This window comes from Columba livia, chromosome 1, assembly GCF_036013475.1.
Source record: "Columba livia isolate bColLiv1 breed racing homer chromosome 1, bColLiv1.pat.W.v2, whole genome shotgun sequence".
NCBI classification, from domain to species: Eukaryota; Metazoa; Chordata; class Aves; order Columbiformes; family Columbidae; genus Columba; species Columba livia.
This window is the reverse complement of record NC_088602.1, coordinates 170,824,100-170,843,661: the sequence shown is the minus strand read 5'-3', so window position 1 is coordinate 170,843,661 and position 19,562 is coordinate 170,824,100. Positions and strand designations below refer to the sequence as shown.

Sequence of the window (19,562 nt, the reverse complement as noted above, 5' to 3'; positions counted from 1 at the left end):
TTTATGGAAAAAACAAATATATTGAACACATACCAATCAAATGGTACAGATATGGGACTGGCTTTGATTTCAAAATTTAAGTAGAAATAAAAAAAGATGTAATGCAACAGCTGTTCAATTTCCAAGTCTAAATAGGCACTGCAAAAAGACATTTCTGTTTTCTCCAGCACACATTCCTGTCTAAATGCTCCCACCGTAATCAACCCCTAGGTTCCCAAACAAAAACATCACTGGGAACATAACCTTTGAGTAAGTTAATATCCATCCACCCACCCTCTTACAAAAAAAGCAAACAAAAAAAATCCCCCAAGATACAACCTTTCAATGCTGCTGTTTTGACTGGAGCAGAATTGGAGAATTTATAAAGGTTCAAAAGCACCCGAGGCAAGTAGTACAATATAATTTGTTCACTAACTTGTATTGGAAAGGAGATTAAAAACATTGAGATCTGCATCTTGGTACATAAAACTGTTGTCCTGAATAAAGAGAAATCTTTCAGAAAAGTTTTACAACTTGGTGGAAGTCCAGGACCCAGCTTTAGGCATCATTAATTGATGGGGTTTAATTCTGACTTGGTTATAACCACTTTTATATACTGTACATCTACCCTAGTTGGATCAGTGTCTGGAACTGCTCACTGGTGTCCCTTTGAACAACTGTAAACTAAACCATATTACGCAACATCATAGGAAGCTAGAGATCAGGTGAATATACAGCCAGTTATATCTCCCCTGCTTCGCGCTCCTCTGAGCTCCTCGGGTCTTCTGATCGGCCATTAGCACTTTCGTAAGAACGTTTCTTGTCTCTGAAATCTCGCGGCGACCTCTCTCTTGAGCTTCTCTCTTTATCACGTGATGTTCTATCACGATCTCTTGAACGTTCTTTGTCTCTGGAAGATCTTTCTTTTGAGGATCTGAAAAAGTGCAGTAAATTTGAGAATTCAAGTGAGTCACAAATCTGTAGCTATTAAATACGAAAATCAAAATGCTGGTTTTCTTCTTTTTCCAACCCAACTTTAGATTTATATAAATAGAAGTTTCTGAAAAGACATCAGAAATCATTCTACTCTTCTCCGTTTCCTACTTCCAATTTCAAAAGACAAATACTGGGAGAGGCAGAATTTAACCTACATTTATCATGGAACCCAGATTAAGGTCAATGTGCTTCACTAAATTGCTTATTTTCAACATCCACCCTCAAAGCTTGCATTAACAAGAAGATGAATTGAAATTTCTCATCTGTAGTCTCTACCTTGAGAAGAGTGTCTAGCCTACCTCAGATATACAAATCACAAACTTACAAAATGTATTTTAAAAATGGGAGTTTGATTAGAAGCAAGGGGAAATCAGCTTGCATTATTCTTGAGTGAGGCTATTACATGATAAATATAAAACAAATCTGGAATCTGTGCCACGATTAGGTTCTGTTAGAAGAATTATCCCTTGTGTGGTTTTATGATATTGGGGTGGTGTTACTTTTAGATATTTTACTCTGATAATAAGCATTTTCAAAAACTTTAAAATGAAGTCAGGAAAGAGCTTTTCTGTTAAACAGACCACATAGTTTTAAATGAAATGAGGTATCTGTACTGGAAAAAAAAATGGATTAGACATCCTCCTCTATATTTCCTCACAGAGCACACCTAAGCATGTTACTGAAAGGCATCACATTTTCATTTTAAGATGTACTGTAATCATAAAAAAGATTCCAATACATACTTTTGCAGAAAAATCTTAACAGCATGTTACAAAACCACTTACTAATTTCTTGGTAAAACAAATCTGGTGTACTGGACAGCAAGACTCTACTCCCTCAATTTACAGAAAGTTACTGTCATCACCTCAAAGCTTCAAAACTGAAGTCTGCATCATGCTCCTGCACTAATTTCCTTTCACAATCTTACAAAGAAGTGCCCTTTCATTTTAGCTCCTTTGTTGGAAAGATTATTTTCCCTACAATATAGTGTTTTGCAAGACTTAGTATTTGCAGACACTAAGATCCACAGGCATTGCCCCTATTCCACAAAATACATGTCAAATAAGAAGTTAATACTGGAGTTAACATAGCTGTTTCACAAGCATTTTGCGCTTCAAGTCCCCAGCAGAAGTAACAATGCTTCCAAACCGGTTGACTCAGGCTGACTCTAGTAATTAATCCTAGAATAGGCAGACAGACAGGATGAGATGACATCCACAGCTCTGGCTTCTCATTCAATGCATTTTTGGAGGAATTGAAGATGCATTCATCCAGCCATTTCATCTCTCTACAGGTGTCTCTAACCAGCTGACAAGAAGGAAGACTGGCTTTTATTAATCACGGCATAGCGATGTCAAAGTTCATACAATCCCTTTAGCAAGCAGTATTACTACCAGAAGACTTCAATTAAAACACCATTCCCACCTTTATCAAGGGCATGGCAGAGCCTTTTGAATCAGAACCTCTACTAGATGTACATAATCTAGAATGCTTGGAGAGCATGACTTTCTAAAACTACGAATAGTGTTATAATATGTGATACTGGTTCCAAGACTGTATCTGTGGGTGCCTGCATTGGGCCTGAGAACAAAAAAACCACCTAAGTAGCCTTGATTTCCTAACAGACCTAGGAAAGCAGGGAAAGATGTAGCTACAGTTTCAAACTTTCCAAGCGGTCTTTGACTAAATGGGTCTGTGCTCACCCCTCCTCAACAGAAAAAAACCCTCACACAACAAAAACAAACAAACAAACACAAAACCAACAACAACAAAACCATACACCCTCCCCCAAACAACCAACCCCCCAAAAAACCCACAACCAAACACAAAAACCAAACCAACCAAACCCACAACTAAATCAAATCAAAACTAAAGAAAGTGAAATCTTTACTTCTTTACCGCAGCAGAAAATTAGCACATGGCTAGAATATTTTGTTGTCCACCAGGATATGAAGGATATTTAAAAAAAAAAAAAACAAAAAACAAAAAAACACAACTGTCTAAATGCTTCGAGTGGGGAATAATTGTCTAAATGCTAAGAGTGGGATCTACCTCACCCAGCTTGTGAGGTGGGTACTCACTACAGTTTGTGCTGTAGACATCTAAGCTAATCAGCCAGATTTCCTTAACAGTCAGCAGAAGAAATAAGATACTTTAAGGCATGATTTGTCTCATCTTACATAGACATAAAATTATGTCAGATGAGTCTGTAATGAGACTCATGAGACTTACATCTGACCCAGCCATCTAAAGCCAGGTGAAATGAAGTCCCATACTATGACTTCAGGTATTTTATTTGTCTACACAATGTCTATCAGTACATTAGCCCTTGTCACATGGATTCTTCTAAGTGGACTCATGAATACTGACCCAACTTCCCCACATTAGGTCTGCTGTCATGATTGATCTTATTGTTGAGCATCACCTCAACACTTAACTGCAAATATTCACTTTTCCATTGTCAATCAAGAAGCACAAAATACGTATTTTGTTTCTAATGAGATGAAAGATGATTCATTTTAGTTATTTGGAACTTATACCTAACTGTGAAGAAAACAGGACTTTATTTAGACCTGCTCTTGATAAACCAGTAATCCAAGGCTGCATAGACCTAGGGTTCCTGTTACCTTAGGCTGTTGCTGTTATTACCAGGTGGGTTCCCATTATCTTAGACACTATTTCCAGACGCTTTGTATACGTTCAGTTGGGCCCACAGAGTGCACAGGTCCACTCCTTATATTGATAAATTTGAAACAAGATCTCAGCCACTAAGAGATTTAAAATCTACCCATCTCTTCATAAGGTGAATGATGATACAAGATTAAGGAAAACACGTCTGTCAGACGAAATTATATATTAGTAAAATATCCTCAGATACAGTACAGAATAAATATCCCTTTACTTTCAGAACGAAGAAGTACCTGAGAAGTGGCAGCTTTTCATTTTATGTGAAAGGCTCTTTATAAAATACTTTCTGAAGAAGAGTGGACAGGAAAACCAGAAGCAGCCGCATGGTTTGCTGCAAACAATACTCAGCACAGGTTTGTCTGTGGTCATGTTATATAGAACAAAACGGGAAAATGACTTCTAGGAGAAGCACATCTGGAGTTTCTCCAGTGAGGAGTCTAATTGTCTGGTATGCTTACATGTTGAAACCGTAATGGATGTAATAAAAACTGAAAAAAAACCCAGACACATAAATAGCTTTTACAGCAAGATTCAGCAGCCTACTGTATCTGTATTTTATGGTACTCTAACCAAGGCCAAAAAAATCACACTTAAGGCTTTAGGTTAACATAAAATGATGCAGCTCTTCCCACAGAGCAACCACAATTCCATGTTTCTCTTAAGGCCCTAGAACTAGGGGCACCACGGGCTGCCACTGCTGCAGCTTTCAGCCGTCTTTCTGTTGCTTCTGGTGTCACACTCTGCTCTTCTGCAAGAGTTTGGCAAAAGCACCACGTTCCCCAGATCTGAATTTATTTGGTTATTCAAAACCAAAAGGCTATGACCCCCTCCTGAAGAAGGTAACTTGCTGGAGTTTGTCTTATTTTTGAGAGTATTCTTGGCCAGAATTCCTTGGACAACAATGTTTAGAGCTTAAGGAAGACAGGTTTGAATAAAAGTATTTCATATCAGGATTTTAAGAAATTCCAAAAAAAAAAAAAAAAAAAAAAATAAAAATAGGATTTGGCAACAAACCCCCCCTGGACTAGAAAAGAGTTATAGAAGACAAGGAAGTATAATACATTCATTCGAGCCTGCTAGTTCATGTTTATTTTGGATTCTGGCATGAACAGCGGTGTTCAACAGAAAGACTCCTCCCACATTCATGTGAAAAGCAGCTCTAATGGCTAGAAGGGCATCTCTACAGAGGACACATCCAGCCTGGCTGCAAGTTTAATAGGTACCCTGGTCCCAGCGCAGCAAATAAGAATCTAAGGATTCTTCAGTCTATTGAAAACACAATATACATACTTTAAGAGGCAAAATTTTGCTTGACCTCAGAGAAATAAGAGGTATGAGCTGCTAATTAATGATGGCAGAGCAGTATCTTTTCCCCTCAAGTTAACAGTAATGCAAACCTCTTATTTGCACCAAGGATTCTTCCAACACAGGTGTGTGTCATTCCTTCAGGGCAGGAACTGATACAGTGAGAAAATATTTCCAGTACCAAATATCATAAGACTAAAATCTCATGTCCTGAAGTACATCATCTTTATACTGCATTCACACAAAACAAGGCTTGAAGGGTTTATCCTCTAACAGCATCTTGCAAGATGACACTAACTTAATCTTCACATCACCTCGTGCTTTTTCAATTCACCTTTGGCAGCTGGGAATGACAGGTTTACTGTTATATGGATAGCACCAACGTTTCACATAATTTCCTTGTTCTTACGTATTTCTCTGTCAGCATACAGGACAATGCATCATTTGCATTGCGCATATCATACTGGACAGTTTGAGCAACTACGATGCAAATCCCCCCCCCCCCCAAAAAAAAAAAAATCAATCAGCATGGTTTTCTTTGAAGGATTGAAATTGGTCTTGCAAGGTCAGACTTCAAAGCTGAAGAATTAAAGGCAATTTGAGCATTTGCTCTATACAGCAGTTCATCCAAGTTCACAAATGTGTTGATTCAAAGGCAAATGTCTATTTTAAGACTGAAAAACTACAGGTTTGAAGAGTTCACTAATCTGCCATTGTGAATGCCTCAAAGAGGCAGGCTTTTTAGGATAAGTGTCATGACAGGCTACAATCAAGATGGAAATTGCAGAGTCTAAAATGTTGACTTCAGAATACTAAAGAACAACACCCTGAAGAATTTTAAATACCAGACACTACTGATTGTATCAACTAAAGTGCTGGAGACTGAAGTTTCATCCATCTGCAACAAAAATAAGGAAACAAAAGACTTGGCCCAACCCTGTCTTCTATGCCCTCTTACAGAGCACAATGAGACTACAGTTGCCTACCTACCCCAGGAAGAAAAAAAGAGCTCATTTTTAGGGCAAAGAACCCAAGACATACTTGAAAACATTTAACACATATTTCCCCAACCTTAGTGATTTAATTTATAAAATAATGTCAATTATAAACCCCACATGTGCAGCCACTGCAAAACCAGATCTTTTCTCTTATTGCAAGTCGACAGTCTGCCAGGGTTTTAAGACTGGGCACCCTGTCCACTGTACTGCACTCAAATCTATGCCACACTGGCTGACATATACCAGAAAGGAATCCTGGTTATGAGCAGACCTCCCTATCAGATGCCTCGTTGTGCAATTCCAACATACTTCTAAATTGTGCTTACCTCACTCATCTAAAATAAGCCAGCAAATCCTCAGGAGCAGACAGCAACTGAGTCATTCAAAAGTAACAGCCCCAGACTGCTCTCTGCAGTAATCCTTCCAAGAGAGGTTGAGTCACTTTCCTTGTAAAGCAACATCTCCAGATGCAACGCAACAAGTTTCTTTTCAGGCATATCTAAATAGGTTTTTATCTGGCACAGCCAGCAGACAGGCTCCATTGCTGAGAACAAGAGTCCAAGGGAAGAACCAATTGTGTGACAGAAGGCAACCGCTGATGCCCGTGGGCTCAAATGGAGATCAACTGTTGCACTTCTACACTGCAGGAAGCTGGCAGTATTATCAACTTGACACCTTATATCACTCCTCCATAACCCTATTATTTTTATTAAGAAAAAAAATCACTACTGTATTTGAAATCATAAACGTGCTAACTGAAATCAGAGACAGGCTCAAAATGTGTTTAAATTATCAAGTGCTAAATGTAAACTCAATTCAGTAAGAAAATTCTCAACACACATTTAGGAAAATCCATTTATTTCTTGTCCAACATTTACCTCTTTTTGGAGCTGCGTTCTCGGCTCCTCTCCCGGGAACTATGCCTGCTTCTATGGTGGCTGCGACTCCGGCTGCGGCTGTTCGAGCGAGACCTGTGACGATGGCGTTTCTCACGGGATTTGGAGCGAGTTCTTCTCTTTCGTTCCCGGGAGGTTGAGCGAGACCGATGTCTGCGGCGATCTCGGGACCTAGATCTAGGAACAGAAAGGACTTAAACCATACATTGCATTCACCTACTTACTCTATCAGGGTATTTTGAATATTATGCACTCTAAGCATAAACAAAACTGTAGAGACAATGGTCTGCAGTGTTCAGAGCTAATCCATTGTCCTATCACAGGCAAACAGAGGGAAAAGCAACATTAGAAATCCTACAAAATCATTTGTAGGAGTTTGCAGAAAATTTTACAGTTAATTCAAGACTATGCATGATGACAGCATAGCCTATTCAGGCTTCTGAAAGGAATTAAAAATGTGGAAAAAAAAAAATCTACTTTTAGAATTTTAAAACCTTCTCTTTATCTGGCAAAGTTGTAGAACTTCTTAATGCAGTGATAGGGATCATCTGCCACAACAGATGTATGATGGTATTTGAAGAAAGTAGGACTATACCCTTTCATATAGCTGCTACAATCAAACTAATCCGGAAGGTTCTAAACACCATACAAATTAAGGAGGGTTTTTTTTATTGTTGTTGTTTTTTTGGTGTGTGTTTGTGGTTCCCCCCCCTTCCTTTTTTTGGTTATTGTTTTGTGGTTTCTTTCTTTAATAACTTCGCAATAATACCTCACTGGTGATCTTCAACTGTGTAGGTTAGGAAGAAAACCCATGGGTCACCTGTTGGGAATTAACCTGGCACTTAAGATTTAAAAAAACCATGGGTTTTCACCAAACGGTACAAACCTTAAGCTTCTGTTTCGAAGAAAGAGCAATTATCTGTGTTGCAAGCATTATTTGGGACAAAAAGTTGCATTGCAATAGCCACAAAACAGATATACACATATAGACTCAGTAGCATGGTGATAAATATTGTATAAACACACAAAGAGATGACTATGTAACAGAATGCTTTGCCTGTAAAGACAGATGTCTTAAACGAATAGTGCTAGACAAACTCATAATGTTCCAGCTTGCGAAAGGATGGCTTCACTGATGGTATTCCTTGTCTGCAAATCTACATACCTTTTGGCATGCCTGCTGTGGGATCTGGAGCTGAAACAAATGGAAAATAATCAATTTTTCGTACAGAACCTTATTATCAAATAAAGCACAACTTAATAATAATTATAAACCAAACTAGTTGACCTGTTATTGTATTTCTTTCTTTACTGGCAATTATTTAAAGACCTTTTCTTTGACATTAATATCTTTGTAACATATTTACCAGGAAATACATCCCTCTGAAAACTGTACTGTGTTTGTTACATTTTTTTAATTTATTTTTGAGCCTACAATGCTACAAACTCCAAAGAATACCTAATCTGCTTTTTTATTGCCACCACTCTGACAGAAAAAGCACTCCTTTTTTTCTTGTCATGCATGTATTATCAGACTGCAACCAATTTCAAAGTTTACACTGTTAATCTCTGAAGCTGACAAGTGAAGAGAACTGCAGTTCAGATCCCATTTTACTCCAGCCCCATAAGGCCTGGAAGTAACTATTTCATAGAAAAACAGTGAACTCCTTTCCTCAGTCATACATTCAATTACTTCCAGTAACGGAAATTCCTAACATCTGTAAAGAAATAGCTGACACCTGACAGATGTTAGAAACCCACATGTGTGTAAGCTTTCATCTGTCAGGTCTCAAAACAAAGTACACACCTGAGAATTACCTCATTTAAAGGCCATTTGTTCAAACTGGTACAGGCATTTCTATCTGTAGTTTTTAAAAAAGCTTTCTATGAAAACAACTCAGATTACAAGAGTTAGACATAAATTTCACTCTCAACCTTTTTAAGCTTCCAAGGAATGCAGACTAGTGATTCTGCAGATGCAAAAATGTGTATGAACTACACCATAGTTTCCCCATTAAACTTAAATAGGTCATTATGTACATGCAATTAAAACAGATCCCTACCTCCTTAGTTTTTCCCTTTCTTCTCTTTCCCTCTCCTCTCTACGCTTCAGACGTTCCTGATTTCGTTTCTCCTGTTTATCAGCCACAATCCTCTAAAAGCGAAAGGAATATATTCATTAAGTTACATTTCAAAATTTCTCAGATGAACGTGCTATAAAAATAATCTAGACAGTTAACATTCAGTTCTTTCCCTTGTGTGTATTATTCCCTTGCTCATCCTCAGTATAAATAAATATTGATTTTTTTCTCTCCAAGAAACAGAAGTTATTGCAGAATAGCTGCAGCAAATAGATGGGTGTTACATGAAGACCTGAAATATGTAGAGTTATATTAAGCTTCCACAAAGGGGAATTCAGAGCAGTAAGTCATGCTTTTAATGCGAGAGTTTCCATGCCAATCCTATCATACTTTGGCCACTGGGGAAAGGTAGAAAGGAATCAGAACGAGGAGAGTTAATTGTTTTATTAACTCCTTCAGCTATGCTGTGACATAAATAAGTCCTTAGTCTTAAATGACTTGGTTGGGCTGATACCTAGTTTTGAGGCTACTTGTTTCTGTATTGTGAACATGAAACATAATTAGAGAGGACGCTTCAGCTGATGGCCCCCAGGTTGAACTCACTACTACTGGGGACAAGGCACGCTCAGTAGAGGGCCCTCAGATGTGGAACTCACAACTGGAGATCTGGCCAAACCCAAGTCTCGCCACCTTCTGGACATGATGCAAGAAATTCAACTCTTTGTAAAGACCTTCTTCTGAGATGTGGAATTGCCCCAGCAGCATCTTGATTAGATCTCTGAGGAGAGCTCTGAGGAAGGAGGGGATAGTTATTGTTTTCTTTTTTTGTCAGCGAAATACTTTAAACGATTATTTTATTGATGCTTTGGGAATGTGAAATAATTATCCATGCATTTTTTTTTCTGAATGGTGTAATCAGTTATTTCAACCCTTTGTCAAATTATATCTATACTTCCTTGTACAATATCAGTAATTTAACTACAAACGAAGTTTCTTGTTCAAGTGACTCTGCTCAATTTCATGGAGGGATGAGAGGAAGCACACAATCTGTTCTAGTCATCTAAGTTTTAAGTTACACCAACTATATTTAGAAGCCTAAGTTGCCAATACAGTGAATGGAAAGAGTTGGGCTTTCCAAAGGGCAAGTCACAGTATCCATGCAAGACAGCTGGAATATTATAAAATAGAAATCAACCCAATTTTATCAAACTCAGTAGCAGCATTTTCTGCTTTTAGGGCTTCAACTCCTTCAGCTATTGCCTTTAGTGATTTCTCCAGTTAAATGCTTAATTGAGCCTTGAACTCCATATTTTGCATATTAAGATCATAATGGCTTCAGTGTACAAATCCATCCTCTTGAACACCAGAAGTCTAGAATATAATTCCAGTAAGTCTTTTTTCCAGCACACAATTAATGGTCAAGATAGTGTTGTTTAGGGTAATATTCCAACTGGATTTCAAATCTTCAGGCTATAGAGAACATGCAACCTCCATGTAACCATTATTTTAATGGCTACCCTGACTTCAAGATATACATCTTTTTTGTATTCTGACTTTGGATATCTACAGCCTTGAGCTGCTGGAACTTATTTATTTCATCTATTGTCAGTTAAGCTTAAAAGCTTCCAAAAATTACTTAAAACTTAAAAAATTAAATCTTCTTTAGTTGTTGGTACCTAAAGAATTCAAGTCACCTCGTACTCTTTGTCCAGATAAAATAAACTAATTGAGTTTTAGCCTTTCACCATAGAGCAGGCTGTTTGAGCTCCAGGCATTTCTGTAGATCTTTTTGGAAAACTTTGCCATGTTATCATCCTCCTCATGCAGTGGTACCAAAAATGAGGGTTTCAACACCAGCCCTACTAACATTTTAGCCTACTTAAATAAATATCACTCATTTCAGCCCACTACATGGTCTTGTATTTTCAAGGATCTCATTATTACTTTTAGCAAATCAACTGGCTAAAAGTAAATGTGCCTATCTCCTATGACTGGTGAGTATGTTTCAACATGACTTTTGTTCAAAATAGTTTTCCATTTTACAAGTGGAATTGCACCTCTCTGTTCCCAAGATGCATTACTTTGAACATGTTTTAATACACCTCCATGTAAAAGAGGTCATCTTATCAAATTATCCAGATAATTTGTATTATATTAGAATGTTTAGTGATTTATAGATGAATGAAATTCCAAATTTTAAAGTAATATGAAAAAAATTCACATGCCCAGAAAGAAATATTCCGTTTAGGTGGCCTGGCAAATAATTAAGTAGGAGCATATGCATACACACACACAAAAATATAAGAATTATTTACCCTGAGTTCCTCAAGCTTCTCTCTTATTTCAATAAATCCTAAATGTAGCTTTCCTCCAAAGTGGTCAGCAAGTCGTCGGTCATTGTCATGAAGACCAAGATAAGCCGAGCACACTTCACAAACCCGTAGCTTCTGCTGCTGAAAGCTAGAGGCAGGCATAGAATTCCGGTATACTTCCTAGGAAAAAGAAACCCAAATCACAATTTGCTAGCTGTTATTCCTGAACGCACAGAAAAAGATAACACTTTACCAAAGATACACTACAAATGATAACCGAATTAGATGCACACCAGCACACCCTTCAGTTAATTCACACTATTCATAAGCCAGCTGTCTCATTAAGATGCAAGACAGGCTCCTTATTTTGAAGGTTGGACATATTTAAAAGCAGGACATCAGCAACTGGTTCTGCAAATTAAGAAGTGGGGGGATTTTTGCTACTACTCAGAAGGATGAACAACTTTCTCATACACGAAAACGAATACACGCTAACACTACAATTACTACATTAAGGTATTATGAAAACATGACACCAGTTTTCTTTCTGAACTCAGTTTAAAACAGTAGTAGTTTCCTAAAAAAAAATCTACCTGCATTTTAGACACTAGTTAAACAAGTTATCTGAGCAAAATTAATCTAGACAGTCAGATGACAGATAAGCAAGACTGCCAGCAACCCCTCCGGTACCATTAACACAGCTGCAGATTTTTTTTTCTGGAAATTTAATTATCTTGGTGAAACACAGTATCAAAGAGCTTTTGGTGAGTTCTGCTACTTCAACATTACAAGGACAGTTTTGACTTGCACGATACACAAGCCACTAATTTCTTTCCATGAAGACAACGGTTTGTGTCACTGAAGCTTTCCAGTACAGCACAGCATGAGGCACAACAGGGTTGCCACAGCAAGAGCCACGAGACTGAATGAGATACATCAGTCCAACAAATACAGACACAACTGTTGTGTTCACAGACACAACTGGCCAATACAGCTAAACTAAGACAAATGCGCCATCCATGGAAGCGAGAATAATTTTAATAGGAGTGTATTTAAAGGTAGAAATTTAATTACTTTAATTACACAGGATGCCACAAGCAAATTCTTAGGTTTATCTGAAGCAATTAGTTAAGGATGTGACAGCAGATAAGACATTTTGCATTACACAGATGCCAACCAATTTAATATCAGACATGCCCTTTCCCTCACTGAAGCCTTACACAATCAACTTACTTCAGCTTCTCTCTTCTTTACCCGAGCCTTCTCCACTTCATCCATTACTTTTTGAGATTCTTCCACATTCCCGTCAGCTCCAAGCTGTTCTACTTTGGCCAGCAGTTTCCCAATTTCTTCATTCAATTCATGAACTCTTTCAGCCTTGAAAGACAAGGAAAAGTTTAACACAAGAAAGGCTTTTAATTTATGGAAAGCAATCCGAACTACTGCTGAGTTATTACATGCACCATCAGTAGGATAAAATTAAAATAAACACGCAGAGATAACTTCTCCAGGTAAAAGTGAAACAGAAGTTGCCCCATGTAAAAACACACAGAGAAAGGCTGAGTTACCAAGTCTATGTACCAACTCCAGAGCAGGATTTTGTTCAGAAACTTCAAGTAATTCCCAGTGTTGTCTATACCACAGTCTTGCAAAATTAATATCTGTACAACCATTACTCCTAGCATGTGCATATATGGGCAGAAAATTGATAAAAGTGTTTTTTGTTTTTTTTTTCTTTTTTCCCAGTTAAAAGACCTTGAGAAAACCACTTAATGGTTTTGGGTATTGTTTTGCTTATATTTGCTTATATTTTTTATATTTGCTTATATTTTTTATATTTGCTTATATATTTGCTTATGGGTAAAGTTTTTGATCAAAAATGTAAGAATTACTAACATTTGCATTGCATGATATCACAGAGAGTCAAGTTTCCTGAGCACAAAAACCATGACAGAGGTCTCTTCCGTATGTTCTCCTCTTTGTGCTTTAAGGGCAATTTTGGGAAGGACATAAAAAACATCTTATTTTTCCCCTCCTCAGCATGAATTATCAGATTGGATAGATTGCCAAAGCCTTAAGTTGGCTCCTTAGAAAAAGAGACCTTCAAAGAGACTTCAGTAACTAGTTTTACATGCTTACTTTAGCTGCAACTTCAGCACTGATCTCTTCTTGGGTTTCTGCTAGTCTTTTCTTAGCCACTTCTGTTCTCCTGTCACAGTCTGCAATAAATGACTGCAGGTGGTCCATTGCCTAAAACACCAATAAAAACACTGGTCAATGCTGTCAAGAACATGAAAATTTCATTAGCCTTAATACTTTCCAGGTTTATTAAGACTTAACTTTCATAAGTTTTTACTAGTGAAACCTTGGTAAAACAATAATCTAGTAGTTTACGGTGACTAATCACATATGTTAATACAAAACATTTTAAAAATCATAGTCTACATGTTGTCATAGCTATAAATACTTGTAGAAGGAGTATACCAAATAATTCAATAAGCTAAGGCAGTCTATTTGCTAACGCACGCATTCAAGTTCTTCAAAGGATATTCAGGTTCACCTCACCCAGTTAATACATGTTATACTGTAACTTTTTCCACCAGGTTTTTAAGGTATTAAGCATATTAACACCATCCCTCCAATCAGTAACAAAAAAAAAAACAAACCTTTTTGTCCTAGTGAAGACTAACTTCCTAGTCAGGAGTTCAAAATTGTATTACCCAAACTACATTATACTGAGGCCTAGCATATGATTTGTTATCCCAAATATAAAATTACTTTCTTCAATAAGTGTAGAATTTAAGACTCTCTTCAAAGCATACACACCCTTAACATTTGCTTGCTACTTGATAACACTAAGACACCATCCAGGATTACAATAATTTGTCCTGTGGAATGCTGTTAACAGTTCTACCTAGAAATGATTACCAATGCAAACTAACTACTCACATATAATGATAAAGAGGCATGTATCCTTTATGTAACTGTGCAACGGTTTCTCCGCCTCTTCCTACAAAATTACTTTCCAAAAGTTTTCATTTTGTGTGTACCAAAACTTTTGGTTTTCAGTTTATCCACCTAGGTACATAAATTACACTTTCTCTCCACCACTGAAACAAAATACATACATCAAGCTCAAAGAAGAAGTCTTGATCTTTGGATGCTATTTCATAGTCTGCTCTTAATGCCAGGTCATGCACTTTCAGACATTCTCCAAGGTCCATTCTCTGAAAGAGGCAGAGGTAGAGTGGTATAATTTTTCAGAAGTGTTACAAGGAATTAAGTGAGCATGATTTTCTTTAACAGTAATTTTCTGAAGCAAATCATCTCCCCTGTGGGACTGAAAGGACAGTTTAATAAAGCTATAAGACAACACCAGATCTTTAATAAACATGCACGAATCAGGAAATAATAAAAGCAGACAGAGTGAACAACTTATCATGATGGCAGTTTGCATTACAGAGTATCATTAACATCCTGCAAAAACATTGTTTTACTAAAAAACCATAACCTGAAAGGATGGTAATCACTCTAAGCCACCATTACTACTGCAATTTTCTGTTCTCCTGTTATCACTGTGGTGTGGCACCCGATGCTGGCACATCTGCCTGTGCATTTGAACACAATCTGGGTATTGACTGGGTAAAATGTATCTTAGCAAACCAAAGACAGAGGGTATTTTCAGCAGTTTATCTTTGTCCAACTTGTCAGGCAGCTACACAAACAGATGTGCTGCCAATATGTAGGGGGCAATGTAACAGTGGACTGGGGCAATGTAATAGCAGACTTGAACAGCTAGGATCTCTAGAGAAACTCTTGAATAATTTCAGTAATGTTAGCAGCAATTTGGGGGGATGAGGGAGGTGGTTAGGGAAGATTTCTTTTTGTTAGATGTCTCTATCAGGAGACAGGAATTTTGCCTTTCCTTCCCCTCTTTGATCCAACATAGTACAGTCTTATAAATACTCACGTGCGGGTACAAGAGAAAATGACTCTTTTTCATTAGCTTTGCTGCTAAAAAAATTGCATTGGTAGGATTGCTCCTTAACACAGCCTGTTCTAGTCTTGGCTAATCCCTTGAAAGCACCTTAACAGAAACATTACTACTAAATGTCTTTCTTAGAAGTTCCATTAGCAAATCCCAATGTAAAGAGACATTAAAGAAAAAAAAAAAAAAAACAGGCTAAAAAAGCACTTCTGCTGGTATTTAAGCAACATTAGGTAAAGACAATTCATCACTGTCAAAAGTCTATGCTGGATCAGGATTGCTGAGGACCTTAATAAACACAGAACACATTATATTATAATCTGTCTTATATGACTAGCTGCAAAGTAGATGAACAGCAGATGAAAATGCACAAAAGATACAGTAAAACATTCTTTTCATTTTCTACATGTCCACCTTGCAATTTGGTGCCAAGACATGTCCTCCCCCAGAGGCAAAGAACAAGCATTGGTAGTCAGCCATGCACAGATCAATCACATTTGAAACAGAAGATGGCTATGAAGAACATTTATGTTCAGACATTGACCTACCAATGAATGCTTTAAAAGAATGCACATAAACAGGTTTTTTTTCCACTGTTGCTACACTGACTTTCAGACAGACTTAACACTAAAAGTGATTTATGGAGCAGTCCTGATGAATAAAGCAGATAAAGAAAGGTGAGAACATCCAAGTCCCCAGGCTAGATATAACCAAGGTTTATTGAATATGTGAAGCCACGCTTTGGGGGTTTTGCAGTTACTGCACTTTTCCTTAAGACTAAAATCAGAAAAAAGCCTACACATTTGGAGAATCTTTCTTACAATTGAAAGTTAGTGCTGAAGTTTAGTACAGAAAATAGTCTAGGCAACCACATGCAAAGTAGGATGTCAGGAGTCCTTTTGCTAAAGCAGAGCTCTGCTTAAGAAACTAATGCCTTTTACTCACTACTTGCTAACCACTTTCTGCAATACTTACTTTATTTCTCAGTGATAGGTCGGAAATTAAAGCTATCTGATTTCCCAGAGCTGAGTTTTAGACAACTGGTCTGTCATTCCAAACAACCTCATGTTGAAATGATTTACTAAATAATTTCTGTCATCCCATCCACAAAACTGATAGAATGCCTTTAGTGTTAATACAGAAATATGGATTACATAGATTTAGTTTAACAATGATGCACAGCTCTGCTTCAATCAAATCAGGTAGCAAAAAAAAAAGAATCACATGAGTTAAATATGAATAGACAAGGAAGAGCTGGCCAAGGACTCAGGCAATAGAGAATCTGAAGAGTTTATCTGTAAAATAAATGTGCACTCAGAGGAGCTGACACTAATAACTGAACCAGAGACGAAACGCTGATGTGATGCTGTTTCTGGAACATGAAATTAAGGTGGCTTTCTTTTCAGATCTTGAACTATCTACAGTAAAACCCCTATTTTGGCACTTTTACCACTACTACACAACCTTTTGACATCAGATATTAGATTGTTAAATGTACTCTATACACAGTGCAAAAAAGAGCACAGAAAAGCCAAAGCTACTTAAAACACAAAGGGCTGACGTTGAGTCAAGTGTGACACAGCATTACACGTTATTGATGCTTCTAAAACCAGTATGCACCTTTGACAGGTTTCAAAAGAAGATACTCTGGGCATTGTTTCTATAGAGAATTCTTTCTAGCTATAAAGATACCTATACCAAAGCAGTTCACATACAGCAAAAGAAGGGGTTTTTGTTTTGTTTACTTAGGAAGATCTGACAGGACCGAAAAAATTACATTGGAGGAACCAGATCTCTCCCTTTTTCAAATTGTCAAGGGAACTACTGGAATTTGTATGCAAACACCCTTGCTACTGATAAAATTGCATTTCTCTACTTTTTGCAGCACTACAGCAAATAATAACCCTGGCATACCTAAGCTTCAGGCATGGAAGTAGCTCCACTGAACCAATGGGACTACTGGCAACTACACTCCAGACTAAACCACCTTACTAACACCTATCTGCAGATGTGTGAACTATTCAAACTTCTCTTCCACAGCAGAAGGAGATCTAGACAGTATGGTCAGTGAGCCTAAATGGATTCAGCCCACCTTGAGAGGGATCTCTAGCTGCAGGTGAACTGAATCTTTCTTTAGGTTCCACTGCCTAGATCCCTTCTGACTCCAGTGCAAGCTTTCACACCTAGCTCGTAAGCTCAAACCTAAATTTAGATGTCTTAATCTGGAGCTGAATTCCACCCCTAACAAGATTAAAGTTAATAACGTATTAAAGTATATTGCTAAACCAAGGTCTCAATCAATAAGGTTTCAGTCAACTAGAGTCCTGAAGAGCAGAATGTGACAAATTCCTGAGCACCAACAGATATACTTGACTGCAGGACTGAGCTGATGGCATACTTTGATGTAAATATAAATAAAACGCAAAAGGCAATGTTCCTCAACAAATACATATCAATATAAATACAAAGTTGATCCACTAAGCAGAGAGGAGCTTCTCAACCATGGTTTGCAAAATCACATACAGTATTTGTGGTTTTGTTTTCAACAGAGAAGCACAATCAAGCCATAAGAAAGCCAGATTGCTGCAGAAGTGTTGAACTGCTTGGGCTCTTCAAAGGTAGCCAGCAGGTTACTATAGATATTCAGGACATTACTACCTTCAAAATTACTGAAAGCATTTGCTTTAAATCTTTCCACCTTGTCACTGAGTATATGAGTACTCAGCTATTCATTTAGAAACATAAGATAGAGAAAACACATTCTTATACATCTTGTAAAACCTGCTGAAGACAGCACAGAGCTTACCGCCAGAGAATGTTGCTTAATAGGTTTCTACCATTACAGGGGAGTCAAGTGACTCCTACACATGTAGCTTCAGTCCTAATCTCATAATAGAGATAAATACAACAAACTTTTTTTGTAATACGGATGCAAAATAACTCAAGGACCACAGTTTGGAAAACCAAACAAACAAAAAGCCCCAAACCACGCAAGCCTGATCATCAGCAACGATTAAGAATAAAAAAAGGTAAAGAGTGTTAATCCCTTCAGATTAAAAAAAAAAAAAAAGAAAAAAGAAAAAGAAAACTGCTAACTTTAGGTGGTAAATTACTCAGCATGTCCCCATAGCTAAGGTTTCCAAAGTGTACTCATCTATTATTACAAAATTCTCAACTTGAAATGAATGAGTAAACTCTTAAACCACTGACTCATACACATGAACCAGTGCCCAAGTAATCATTATGAAAAAGCAGAGCGCCGAAACATGAAAAAAGCATCAGTTAAAAATAAAAGAGCTTTTGTGAGAGGCACTGTCAAAAGCAGGTTGCGAAAAGACACAGCTCTACAACCTTGAATACAAAGTCACTTCTGTGATCTTACCAATTAGCTTACTATGTGCCTCACAGAAACTTCAAAACACATGCCAAATAAAAAGATAATCACAGAGCACAGCAGATTTGCAATTATAATTTAACAGACTGAAAGAGGATGCTATAATTTTATCTTTCTTTACATTTTTGATATTGGGACTCACTATTCTACCTATGTCTTCCATGTAGCCCATTATTTCCATTGCTCTTAGAAGCAGACCACAAAAAAATCAAACCCATACTCTCCCTGAAGTGACACAAAATCATTTCCTCTGACTAGGTGACTTAGAATTTTTCAAACCTACAAAACAAGAAAGCTAGTAACAAACAAAAAGGCTCTAAATAAAATGAAATCAAATAGGAATGTAACCAAAATCTCCTGACTTAAGTAGGTAACAACTGAAGCTCATTAACAGACAACTAGACAAACCTATCTAGAAAAGTGGAACAAGAGGGTACGCGATACGGAATGAATGTTGTTGGCAACAGCAGTCAGGAGAAATAATTAAATTTCAAAATATAGCTAATTCTTATGGCTTTACACTCCAAAGTCAAATACTTACAGTTCCTTTAAATACAACTTTATTGTTCCTTTAAATACCAACTACTCAGAGGAAGCAAGACATGGAGAAGTGCAAAAGAAAGCTCAAAAAAGTAGGAAGCTGTGCATTGTTGCCAATCTAGACAATGGAAGTCTCCTAGTAAAACTCAAAACCTTACTAATTTGTACAGCTGCTTTTTTCCCCAAAAATGTTTTCTATTGCTAACCAAAAGATACACCTGATCAAAGAAACTTGAGGAAAAAACCTACTGCAAGTGTTCTGGAGAAGTCCAGAAATAATAAAAGACTTCATACCATATTCTTAAAAATACACACACACTGCATCTTAACAAGAGAAGAGAGAATATATGCAGAAATCTGGACAACAAAGAAAAAGTCTCCAATC

General features: G+C 37.3%; 1 protein-coding gene across 2 annotated transcripts in view; it reads right to left on the bottom strand.

The window, feature by feature from the left end:
• Positions 1-19,562, bottom strand: part of LUC7L2 (LUC7 like 2, pre-mRNA splicing factor) — a 32,762-nt gene continuing 13,200 nt past the window's right edge. For both annotated transcript variants that reach the window (XM_013368774.3, XM_065045554.1), the window contains 8 exons: positions 14,384-14,482; positions 13,395-13,505; positions 12,489-12,632; positions 11,259-11,435; positions 8,926-9,017; positions 8,028-8,057; positions 6,845-7,039; positions 1-913 (listed from right to left, as the gene is read on the bottom strand). In XM_013368774.3, coding sequence (XP_013224228.2) covers positions 721-913; positions 6,845-7,039; positions 8,028-8,057; positions 8,926-9,017; positions 11,259-11,435; positions 12,489-12,632; positions 13,395-13,505; positions 14,384-14,482 — 1,041 coding nt within the window. In that variant the 3' untranslated portion in view covers positions 1-720. The remainder of the gene's footprint in view (positions 914-6,844; positions 7,040-8,027; positions 8,058-8,925; positions 9,018-11,258; positions 11,436-12,488; positions 12,633-13,394; positions 13,506-14,383; positions 14,483-19,562) is intronic.